Source organism: Lactuca sativa, chromosome 3 (genome assembly GCF_002870075.4).
Source record: "Lactuca sativa cultivar Salinas chromosome 3, Lsat_Salinas_v11, whole genome shotgun sequence".
Taxonomy (NCBI): domain Eukaryota; kingdom Viridiplantae; phylum Streptophyta; class Magnoliopsida; order Asterales; family Asteraceae; genus Lactuca; species Lactuca sativa.
Window position 1 is genome coordinate 165062133 of NC_056625.2, and position 12009 is coordinate 165074141.

At 36.0% G+C, this 12009-nt stretch overlaps 1 protein-coding gene across 1 annotated transcript; it reads right to left on the minus strand.

Annotated features, from left to right (window-relative positions):
* Positions 1–806: 806 nt before the first annotated feature.
* On the minus strand, positions 807–4532 carry LOC111880209 (phosphatidylinositol 3,4,5-trisphosphate 3-phosphatase and protein-tyrosine-phosphatase PTEN1). Its single transcript, XM_042900701.2, has 8 exons — positions 4377–4532; positions 3124–3450; positions 2841–3017; positions 2623–2736; positions 1739–2071; positions 1280–1381; positions 999–1177; positions 807–919 (listed from the first exon to the last, which is right to left on the minus strand). Exons 2-8 carry the CDS (start codon positions 3409–3411, stop codon positions 907–909), a joined length of 1206 nt encoding a protein of 401 aa, XP_042756635.1. The 5' UTR covers positions 3412–3450; positions 4377–4532; the 3' UTR covers positions 807–906.
* Positions 4533–12009: the final 7477 nt, after the last annotated feature.

Genomic DNA, 12009 nt, shown 5'->3' on the forward strand with positions numbered 1-12009 from the left:
TAAAATTTGGGCAAAAAATGTAAAGTTTGGACCAAATTTGTAACAAAATTTAAAATTTGTGCCAAAAGTATAAATTTTGGATCAAATTTGTAATAAATTTTGAAATTTGGGCCAAAAATATAATTTTTGAAAGTTTGATGACCTGTTGACCTGGTCAAAGGGTTAAATTGATTACGGTTACCGGTATTTGAGACTTAATTGAATAAAAAAAATATATAGGGACTAAATCGATTATGAGCCCAATATGTAGGGACTTTATTGCAGTTTTCCTAAATTTAAAATTTGAAATTCAAATTTGATAATTAATAGTTTGACAAATGATCTGATATTTGAAATATAATATTAATGATGAAATCTAATAATATGACACTTGTCAATAAGAGAATAAACCTATTTATTTATTAGAATAGAAAGAAAGAAGATTAGTGTGATGTTTAAGTTGTAAGTCCTTGAATAGGTTCTTCATAATAAAGAGAGCCATTATTTTAATCTATGAAACTCATCTCTCATAAATCCATTTATGCTTTCGTGTCCATTAATCAACTCAATACAAATTTGCCAACTCTGCACTAAACCTACTAATTTCGACGATCAAAAGATGTTTTTTAATAAATAGATAATTTGAATGGTCATATGTGTACAAATGATATAGTTTGGTGGTATTTTTTTTTTTTTGATACAACTCAAATTTGAATGGTGTTTTTCATATGTTTTTTAAACTTAGTTACTGTTTTAAGTCATTTTTCCATTCTATAACTATAATGTTTCAAAAGCTTCTATAAATAAAGAGAATGATATAAAAGATATAAACACAAGCCTAATCCATTCATTTACACATTTCATCGATATTGACCAATCATTATTCTCAAATATACATTTTTGTGGGAACCATCACAATTTTCATCTTCATTTCTTCTTTCTAAAAATATATGCAACAAAATTATAAGTTTTAAATGAATAGAACCCAACAATAAAAACCAAACCAATGACCAACTCACCGGTTAGAATTGCAACCATCTCCACAATCGCTATCTTCACTACCGTCGGTCAGCGTCAGACCCGAGAACAATTCATTAGGGTTAGGGTTCGGCGGACCAAAAAGAAACTCAACACGGAAGTCAGGACCTGCTATCGATTTTCCTTTACTTCCAACTTTATCCAATTCCGTTATCGAAAACTGAAGAAAAACAAATCCGAAAGCGCAAAATTAGAAGCTCTATCATATATTTATCATATATTTGAATGATTGAATCTAAGTAAATGAGATCGGTTGAAGTACATGTATCGAGTTGTCTTCGATAAAAGCAGTATTGAAGCAAGCATAGAAGAGACGACCTCCAATGTTCTTCTCGTAGAATGTCACACACACATCTCCATTAACCTTTCCAACCATTTTACAACATCATTGATTTGATAAAAGGAAAAAAATGGGAAAAGGTTAAAACTGACCAACGAACTATTTCGTCTAACCACTTTTAGTCACTAAACTTATATGTCCACTTTTAGGTAATAAACTTTCCAAAAATAATGGACAAAAATAAGATTCGGAAAGTTCATTACTTAGATGTGAAAAAAAAAAAAATAAGTTGACGCGCTAAAAGTAGACGATTTTTTGAAACTCCGGTACCTAAAAGTGGACGAAAAAAGTTGAGCGACTAAAAATGGACAAATGAAATAGTATGTTGGTCGTTTTTAACCTTTCCAAAAAAAATCGATTTCAGGTAATCTACAATCATACTTGAACAGTTTTCCCAAAGTAGCAATCGAGGCAACTCTGTGTCTCCTCTTCGTCTTCCTCGATAAAGGAGAAAGAGTGTCGACCACCGTTTCTAATTTTTCTACAGAAATTCCGGCAAGTGTCTGTGGATGGACGATATCGTTGTCCAGAAACCTCTTGCATTTGTGACACAACGAAGAAGACTGTTTCTATGTTTTTGGTGTCGATCAGTCGGATCTGTCGAAACTCTCTGCAACTTGGTTCCGGAATGTTGACGTCCGGCGGACAGCTGCTCGGAAACGAAAGAGATTTCTGCCAGTAATTAACGTAACGTCGTTGGCTTGGAATTGTCACCTGCATATCATTTTCATTCAACTTTCAATTTATTATTCTTAATATAACAATGTTCTTCTTTTTTTACTTGTGAACTGTAAATTGTGATGGTATGTTAATTATCAAGTTGATATTAGTAGTTTATGATATATATTAAATTTAAGGGTTAATATCATAAAAGGGTAAAATACTTAATAGTTTATATATTTTTATTTTTCTTGATTAAACATTAACTTTTTTTCCTAAAAAACACCTTGTTTTTTTTTGTTTTTTCTCAATTTGGACCTTTTAACATGTTTACCCGTAATTTTTCGATTTTAGACAACTTTTTTTCTGAAAAAATCCTGATCTTTCTTTTTCGAAATTCCCTCAACATTTTATTTTTTTCCAAAAAAAATGTCCGTAACCGGAAGAATATCGGTAAACATGCTAATAGGGCCAACTAAAAGAATAACATTACAAGGTCTTTTTCGGGAAAAAAAACAAAATTGAGGTTAATTCCAAAACAAAAAGGTCTTTTATGATATTATCCCTAAATTTAATTTTTATGTTTCAACTTAGTTAAAACTTACTCCAAGGTTATTTGTGGTCCTTTTATCTGCATAAACCTGAAGAGCTTCCTCTGCTAACCAGCCACTGTAAACCAAGTACGAAGATACCATCAACCCTGTCCGACCTTTCCCTGCCTATTGAATTTTCAAAAATATTTAATTTTTTATATCAATATATTCACATAAACCTTAGGAAAAAATAATCCAAAAAGGAAATATTTTTAAATTTGCAATTTTACCATGCAGTGAATGACAACTATATTTTTTGGGTCGCTTGAAAGCCAGGAATGAACACTTTGACAGAACTCCTTGATCATAGGGAGCGATGGGACGTGATTATCATCGAATGGGAATCTTTCCACACGATCATTAAAATGGGATGGATCATAATCTTGCTCTATACATAAGTTATACACCTACAAGGTTGAGAAAACAATAAGTTATATCTTATATTCACATATAATAACAAAACAAATAATAATAATAATAATAATGAGAATGGTATAGTATTTAGTCATTTACCTTGTAGTGTCCAGCATGTCGCATTTCCAAAACCTCTTTGACTTGCCACATAGGATTTCGATAAATGGCTCTCATTCTTTCGGCTGGAAAGGACATTGCTAATATACGATCTGTGATGTAAGACATATCAAGATCATATCCACCAACAAGCATCCGCCTTCTCTTTTGAGACACCAATCTACGTACAAACATATGTGTCGACATATAATTCATTAGTTGATATTGAGCTGCAAGAGCCTTCTCATCTTTAGTGTTTCCTGGCACCAATGTAGTAGAATTCAACCCCATTTTTGTTCTTTGGTATACAACACTCTACTTCCTAGGCACCTGTGTAGAAGTGTTTGGTAGAAGTAGTAGTAAGCTTTTAAAAGGTGTACAATTACATAAATACTAAAAGACAAGAGCTCTTAAAATCCACTTGAAGTAACTTTTGGATTGAGAGTTTTCGGTGTAATATAAAAGTTTTAGGCTAGTACTTCCAAACCAAGCTTTTTCTTTAATTCGAGTTATTTCTTAAAAAGCTCCTAAAAGCTCGTTGTCGAACATATCCTAATTGTGTTTATATGATACTAATATATTGTGTTAAAATGGTTTAGTATTTTTGTACTAAACAAAAATATTGATTAGATAACTCAAGAAACTTATACTATGTTTAAACAAGCGGTTTAAGTAGGATACTCTTAGAAAGCACAATGACTAGGATTATGGGAATTAAGCATGCATGAAAAATATGGGAGATATGAATTACAAAAAAGCAAGTTCTATACACATCAAAAATGCAATAGCTAAAAGATTATAAGCCATAAGTTATTTAGGAGGGGCATTTCGAAAAATGTACATTGCTATTTTATGATACGTTTCCATACATTTTAGGAGAAAGCTTAACATAGACTACAAAATAATTTGGTATCATTCTCATCTTTCCCCATCATCAAAATTGCCAAGTATAATTTACACATGAAAGAAATCATGCTTTCTAAAGCCATAATCACAATTACCTTAATAGATATTTATATGAAAATTTATCAATTTACAATGCGATTTCATTTCTATATTCCTTAAACAAATTACCCTAGAACATTAATGAAGTTGTTGGAATAGAAGTAATCTACAAATTCGTGGTAGAATTATTTATTAGAATGATGATCAACCAATCGACAATGTACATGAAATCAAAAACAAATCATGAAACAAAAATGAAAGGGGTAGAGAAGAAATCAATTTGTAAGGTGAAAACAGTTGTGGAGACTTGCCTTTGGATCCTTGGAGATTCAGAATTGTAAAACCCTAAACGATCGGTCGAATTGGTCCAAAAATCGTCATAAGATTCCTGTACGATTCTTGGACCAGTTGAAGAGGCATTTCCTAGGGCAAAATTATTTGATTTTAAGGAGACAAGAAGGAGAAAAAGAAGGTTGCCATGTCTAAATTAAGAAACAAACAAACACAATCCAAAATCTGTTGTTTATGTGAGAAATGGGAGCGAATTTTTGGCCACAATTTCTTAGGCACGCCCAACGAAAGTATAGGAGAGATGTCATTGTTTAGTTTGTGTTTGTGTGAGAGAGAAATGCGCGCGAGTTTATAAGTCCCAAAGTCCTCTCTCTTTTTTTGTAAAAAAAAATGGAAGTGATTCGTAGATAATATTTGTTTTTCTGTACATAATAATTTTTGTTTTATTGAGTTATACAATATAATAAATTAATATACAAATTGTTGTTCATGGAAAAAGTTTGTTCTTATGAATCAGCTCCCAAAAGGAAAATGATTACTAGAATCTTATCTGGGAGTGAGCAAAAACCGAAAAACCGCAAAAAAAATAAATAAATAAATAAAAATAAAAAAAAACGAGACCGAAATACTGAAACTAAACATAAAACTTATGGTTTGGTATCTACTTTTTCAAAAACCGAAATTTTCGGTCCGGTTTCACTTTTAGGAATTCAAAAAGCGCAAAATAACCGATCTGCGACAATTGTGAGAACACATTGTGTTCCAAGTTTTTAGGATTATCTAAGTGGAGCATTGTTTGTATTAGTAGCAAAAGATGAAACCTAAAACGATTTTAAAATAAAATAGTAAATTAGGAAATGGAAAAGGAAAAAATTAAATAGATTTTTATTATCACTAAGATTTGTTAATTTTTTCTAAAATGGGAGAAAACACAAAACATTTGTCAATCGTTCCGTGGGAAGCGGAACAAAGGAAAGAATATATATATATATATATATATATATATATATATATATATATATATATATATATATATATATATATATATATATATATATATATATATATATATATATATATATATATATATGAGATTAAAAACCAAAGTAAAATTCCCTATGTACTTGCTAAACATCTAAAAATTATATTTGTCCAGCTTAAACTCTAAATAACGTATTTGACATTGAATGTTTTTTTAATATCATATATACCTAGACCTATTTTTTTGATAATTTTTATTGATTTATAATCTTTTTTACCATTTTAAAATCATTAAAACTAAAAACAGAAATCAAATGGACAATATTGCCCTTCCTTTACAAATCACATGTTTAATTTAATTCGGACGATATTTTACTATCATCTCCATCCTCAAATTGTTGTTGACTTCTTCACGATCGCTTTCTATCTCCTCACCGCTAACGTCTCACCGACTTTTTTTTTGTTGACGGTACTTCTTGGTTGCATCAAGGGTATGCAGATTAAAATGGATGTATTTGTCAGCCGCAAGAAACAAACAGCAATGGAATCCTTCGTTGCTTGCGCAATTTCGTGTTCTTGAAATCGTTATCATCTCCGTTACATTCAAATTATCTCCATGGCGTCAACCTAAATATGGTAATTAAAAAAGTAAAAGCTTGAGCAATATAGAAGAGCACAAAACAAATACATTAATAAACTGACAAAGATATATGAATGTATATTAAATACCAAAAGTAATTTACATAGATACATCGTAGAGTTGTTTACCAAAAAGCAGGCGTCTACGCTCATACATCACCGCTAAAACATACAAAATATAAAGAGTGTCAGAAAGCGGTCTACATACCCAAATAACAAATAAACATAACTAATCAACATACTCATCATCACCACCACCATCATCATCGTCATGGAGCGTCCCTGATATGCCTGCCCCATCACTAGGTCATTGTTAAGGGGATAAGCGAATCCCTGAAAGTGAACCAATCGCACATAGTCCCCGCCATCCACTATTGATAATGACGGACATCATGTACCTCCTTACTCAGCTCGTCCATGTGCCTAGAGAAATGGGCTATATCCATCTCAGGTTGCGGGCCTCGCTGAGTAGAGCACGTCAAACACGTTGTTGACGATAACCCTGCTGAATATCTCTCTCTTCTTCGTGCTCCAGACCCACCAGGCAAATGGGCACATCGACGTCATCAGGAGGAATCCTCAAAACTCGACTAGGCCTACGAATAACCACTCGTAACCGCGTCATAGCCGCCTCGTCCAACTCCCAAAGAGGAAAATAATTATCCCAAGGGTATCAACACCATAGCACCGAGCCAAGCAAAAATTGAAATGGCCACCACAGATCTTGCTCCGTGGCTAAGAGCCTAGAGCTAAACTGGAGGAGAGGAAGGAGGCAATGGTATAAGGGATATGGAGGTGAACATCGGTGTGGAAAAGACACCATCTAGGAAAAAGTTCACTGAAGGGACCTTATTATGATCCTCACGATGATGGATAGTGGAGGCGATGAGGTAGTGCATGAACCGGTGCAAAAGAGATCTGAAGTTGCTCTCCTTCGTCGATCTCGATACGTAATCCCTAACAACGAGTGCCCAGATACTCAAATGGTTGTATTCTCTCGGCTCTGAGACAATACAACCGTCTAAGTAGGCCTCCAAGAAGGATGATCAGTATCCTCGGCAGAGTATATATCCAATGTGGAATAAATCTCCATGGGATGCAATGCGATCAAACTGGGCCCTTCCTTTTGAAACATGTAGTACCTGAAAACATTTTAAACAAAAATCGTAAGCACAAAGTGTCACACCCCAAAACCGGAACGGCGGAAACGTTCTGGGGTGGATGACGTCATGTCAAGTATCACAACATATGCAGTATAGTAATCAAAGTACAATAACCATTACAATAATAGTAATAGTTTTACATAAGTTACAGTTTATAGAGACATCAAAGTAATACAGAAACTAGTATAGATGCAGCTTGGTTCTAGGCTGGCTTCACAAAAGCTCCCGGGTGTACCTGTCTATTGCTGACTTGAGAATACAAGTTAATTTGAAAGCGAGTATCAACATTTTCATAAATGCTGGTGAATTCATAAATATTTAGTGTCATTTGCATAAGTAAACATTTTATTCAAAATAACTTTATAAAAAGTAGTAGTTTAGAATCTACGGTGTATTAGTGTCCTTTCCAGAAAATCCTATATTTTCTAATTAAAAGCAGTCTTCTACCAAGACACGACGGTGTTATGTTTTAAAGAGAAATTTTCCCTGAAATACTATCTTTACCAAAATACGGCATTTGACTTTAAAGAAAGTAGGAGAATATCACTAGTAAAAATACTAGGGGAAAATAACATATGCCTCAGCAGAAAATACTGTTGACTAAGGCAAAAGAAATCATAGACTCCAGGAGAGTATTGAATGAATGATACACCTGGCTCAGTCTAACAAAAGGAAACACAGACCCCAGACGGTATCAAATGTACGATACAGCTAGCAAGGTCTAAAACAAAGAACACAAACCCCAGACAGTATCAAATGAAAGATACAGCTAGCAAGGTCTAAAACAAAGGGGCACAGACCCCAAACAGTATCAATTGAACGATACAGCTAGCAAGGTCTAAAACAAAGGGACACAAACACCAGACAATATCAAATGAACGATACATGTAGCAAGGTCTAAAACAAAGGGTGAATGTGAACTTGTATGTAACCATGCTGATCGACGATAGAGTATCCGATGACCCTCCAGGTCACGCGTAGAGGTAGTGGCAGTAGTAGTAGTAGTTTTATGTCGCCCATGGGCCTTACCGGCGCGGACTGTAGCTAGTAGTCAGGGTGTGGGAGTGTCAGTCCCGTATAGATCTATACACATGATGTTCGCTCTCCTTCCCGGAGACTCTGGTTACACGACGTTGGTGCAATGAAGCGCCGTAGCGGGAATTAGTGTGCCACATTCTAAAGTAAAAGAGAGAGGTAGAGATAGAGATAGAGATAGAGGTAGAGACTCCTAACTATTCCTATAATAGTTATTAGGGTTCCAGAAACATGAATAATAGAGGGAGGCCTTTACTACCCAAGGCGATGAACTGGCTGAGAGAGAGAGAGAGAGAGAGAGAGAGAGAGAGAGATTTTATGTCCATATATGTATACATGATATATAATTAATGTTTAAACGACCTTCGGACGGATATCCGATACCCACCAAACCACATCCCAATGAGGAAAAGGAAATAGGGCGAACTAGCCTTCCTAAGTCTTTTAAACATTATTTATATAACTATACAAATACAGTCATGCATTTAACGATAGATCTATGAATGATGAATGGAAGGATGCCCTTGCTACCCAAGGGAAATGAACTGGTCAATGGAAACCTTTATGTCTATATATGTATACATGTTAACAAAATAAAAGAATAGAAGAAAACTTTGATGAAAACATTAGAAAACCTTTACACCTAAGAAAGTTTACGACATTATGTCAGTTTGTAAAACAAGTTTGAAGCTCTTTGAATATCTTAAGCTGGGCAAAACAGTTATCATGCAAAAATGTATTTGGCTATACAGTTATTAATCACATGTGATTTATATAATAACTATATAGGTAAACTTGTATTCCCCCCTATAAAAGCAGTTAAAATCATTTAAAAGGTTAATTCAGGGGTATGAACTCACCTATTGTAAGTGGATCGGGCGGAGGTGCCGGTTGGGTGCTCGGTGTCAGGTAAAGACTTGAACACACTTAGTGACCTATTAACATATGTTTACATACTATTAGTAATTATAATACTAATTTAAACACGTAAACGCATCCTAATGTGCGGAAAACACTTTGGTCAAGTGCTAGGAGGCTATTAGGTTGCAAATAAGGGAGTGTATGGCCTAGTTAGGGAGTTTACTCTTCAAGAGTAAACTCTTTATAGAGTTTTCGGCCCAAATGACCAAATCCCCATGAGTTTACGTCCGTAAACTCATGGTGGAGGTGTTCTAGGATGCTTAATGGTCTTATCTCACTAGTGGAATTAGGCTAGGTCCAATTATATGGCATATAAAGGGGTTTAATGCTCTAAATGGACCATTTGAGGAGTTTACGGCCCTAAACAAGGATTTTACGGTCGTAAGCTCTTATATGCTCATTCCTTTGGTGTATTAAGGTCTTAAATGGTAGAGAATAAAGTTCTATGCATTTTTCCAAACCGTATAGGGGAGTTAGGGCATCATTTGGCCACTTTTGGGGAGTTTACGGCCCATGGACCAATCCTAGGGGGGTTTACGGCCGTAAACTCCTATGTCTAATGTTTCTTTAATGTTTAAAGCCCCTATATCAATTGTGGTTGATTCTAGACATTTTCCCAGGCCATAGGAGGTGTTTAAGGGCAATTCTAACACCTTTATAGGTGTTCACGGCCCATGAAGAGGGGTTTACGGTCCAAGAGTGTTCTTGGGCTATAAACTCAATTTTACTCTCCATATAATAAGGTTTTGGTGTTCTAAGCTCGAAGGTGTAAGTCCACAAGTCATATCTAAGCCCTAGGGGTAGTTTAGAGGGGTTTTGGGGCTTCAAAACCCCACTTATGTGTGTTTACAGTCCAAGAGTGTTCTTGGGCCGTAAACACATGATTTGGCCCTTATTTGATGTCTTAAACACGAATTTTCATGTTAACTAAGCTACACAACAAGTTAGGATAGATTACTTACTAGTTTGGGGCTCGGAATGGGCGTTTTTGGATCGAAAGCAAGTTGTAGAGAGAGAGTGTAGAGAGAGGGTGGAAAGGTTTCAAATGGACTCCACTCCCCCTTATATAGGGGTTGAGCTTGTGGCTCAGTGGAAATCTACCCGATACTAACGTTAAACGGGGCTTTTGGTCGCACCCGATTAAATGGTCATATTTTGACTTGGTTGAAACTAAAACTTTTCAAGGGATTATTGAGGGTGTTTCTAATTTGTTTCAACCCTTAATAAGTCGTTATAAAAGTCCGAAATTAATTAACCAATCCAAAAGGTTAACGGACAGTTTAATAAAGCGAGGCTTATTAACGGAATGAGGGGTTAAAAATGACGGAATAAATTTCGGGTTGTCACATCATCCCCCCATTAGAGGGAATTTCGTCCCGAAATTCAGGTTTAGGCAAGGAAGTAATCATGAACAATCGGGTAGAGGTATGAGGGCACTTCCTATTCGGTTGGTCCTCACACTCCCTAGTGAGCTCTGGCCTATGCTTGGCGTTCTAACAACCTTCACTTACGGGATGCGGATTTCGTCTCGTGCAGTTAGCGATTCCTACAGGTTCGTCTACGAAGTTAGGGTTCCCAATGGTTTCTATCAAGATGAGTGGGATACAAAGAGTGACGTCGGGCAAACACTTATCTAGTCTAAAAAGTGGATTGATTTAGGGTGAAACTTGTGGAATTTCCGAAAGTAGTAGTCGTCTGACGAGGGTTGGACCAATTTTTGTGAAGAATCTTGGATGGTCCTAAGCTCTCGGAAGGCTAGATTTTTTCAATACTTAGAACATCGTGTACTTCCATGGCGAGATCATCACTGGCGTGATCGCCATTCTGAAGTTCCAAACGTTCTCTCCTATTGGGAGTGTAGTCCTTCTGGTTGGTTCTTAGAAAGCTCGGGTTATCCTTGGATTTGTGTTTCCTGTCAATTGGCTATCAGAGGTTTTCTAGGTCATCGGATGGATTGCATGTCTACGGGTATCTGTTTGCTGACGGGTGGCTATCTCAATCTTGTGCAAAATGAACCTGCACTTCTGATTCTTGAGATGTTTCTAACGGAAACTCTCAGGGTCGGGGAGATAGGGTTTCACCATATGAGTGCTTAGAAAGTTTTTAAACATTACATTATCGTCTAGTTGACGCTTTCACGGCATGATTCTTATCGGGAAAGAATCATGCTCCTACTAGCTTTGCTATTTCATGAATAGCAGGCGCTGCTCAGGGCTAACTCAATCCTTAGAGATTTTCAGAAGTGTTGGACTATCTCGGGAGGTGGTTCTACTATTTCTGTGCGAGATAGTATTCGTGGAACACCTAGTAGTCCAATGAATCTCTAAGACATGTCCTATTCTCTAAGGCGTTGGTTTATTTCAGTTGCAGAAAGTGCGTGCTCTTGTATAACCCATCGACTAACACCTAGACTGGTGTCAAGTCTATAATCTCTTCGGGATCTGGGTTATAAGGCTTAACGCAACCTACTTTCGCACTTTAATCAAGTATTCTTGGCTGCAGAGGTTATCCTATGGTTCTTAGCATTCTAGTATTCACTTCGGAGAATGCAACCTATCGTCTACAGGGCGGCGGTGACTTCTTCCACGTGAGGGGGGGTGGGGCGGAGTGTCCTAAGCACTACTTGTCAGTAACGGGGAGGACAAAAACGCCTGAGTAGTGCGAACATCTTCTGCAACTACTCTTCCGAAGGTTCTGAGTTTTCTCGATCTATGTCAAATCTAGTGAGTATAGGGTTCCATCACTCGGAACTTTAATCTCCTCATCCGCTCTTCTCAGAGTTTAACTTATAGCAGCTTCCGGATTTCCAGGATATCCACTGAGATGCTTAATTCGGAGAATTAAGTGTGAATGGATGGTCGTAGTCAATGTCCTTGACTCTTACGACTCAGATTTCCTTATCAACTGAGGGTGT

Excerpts from the sequence above, each read along its gene's own strand:
- LOC111880209 (XM_042900701.2), bottom strand. The coding sequence starts at position 3,411 with ATGGGGTTGAATTCTACTACATTGGTGCCAGGAAACACTAAAGATGAG. Across the intron at positions 3,018-3,123 it reads GACATGCTGGACACTACAAG|GTGTATAACTTATGTATAGA; the intron begins GTAAATGACTAA and ends TCAACCTTGTAG. Across the intron at positions 2,072-2,622 it reads GGACCACAAATAACCTTGGA|GTGACAATTCCAAGCCAACG; the intron begins GTAAGTTTTAAC and ends AATGATATGCAG.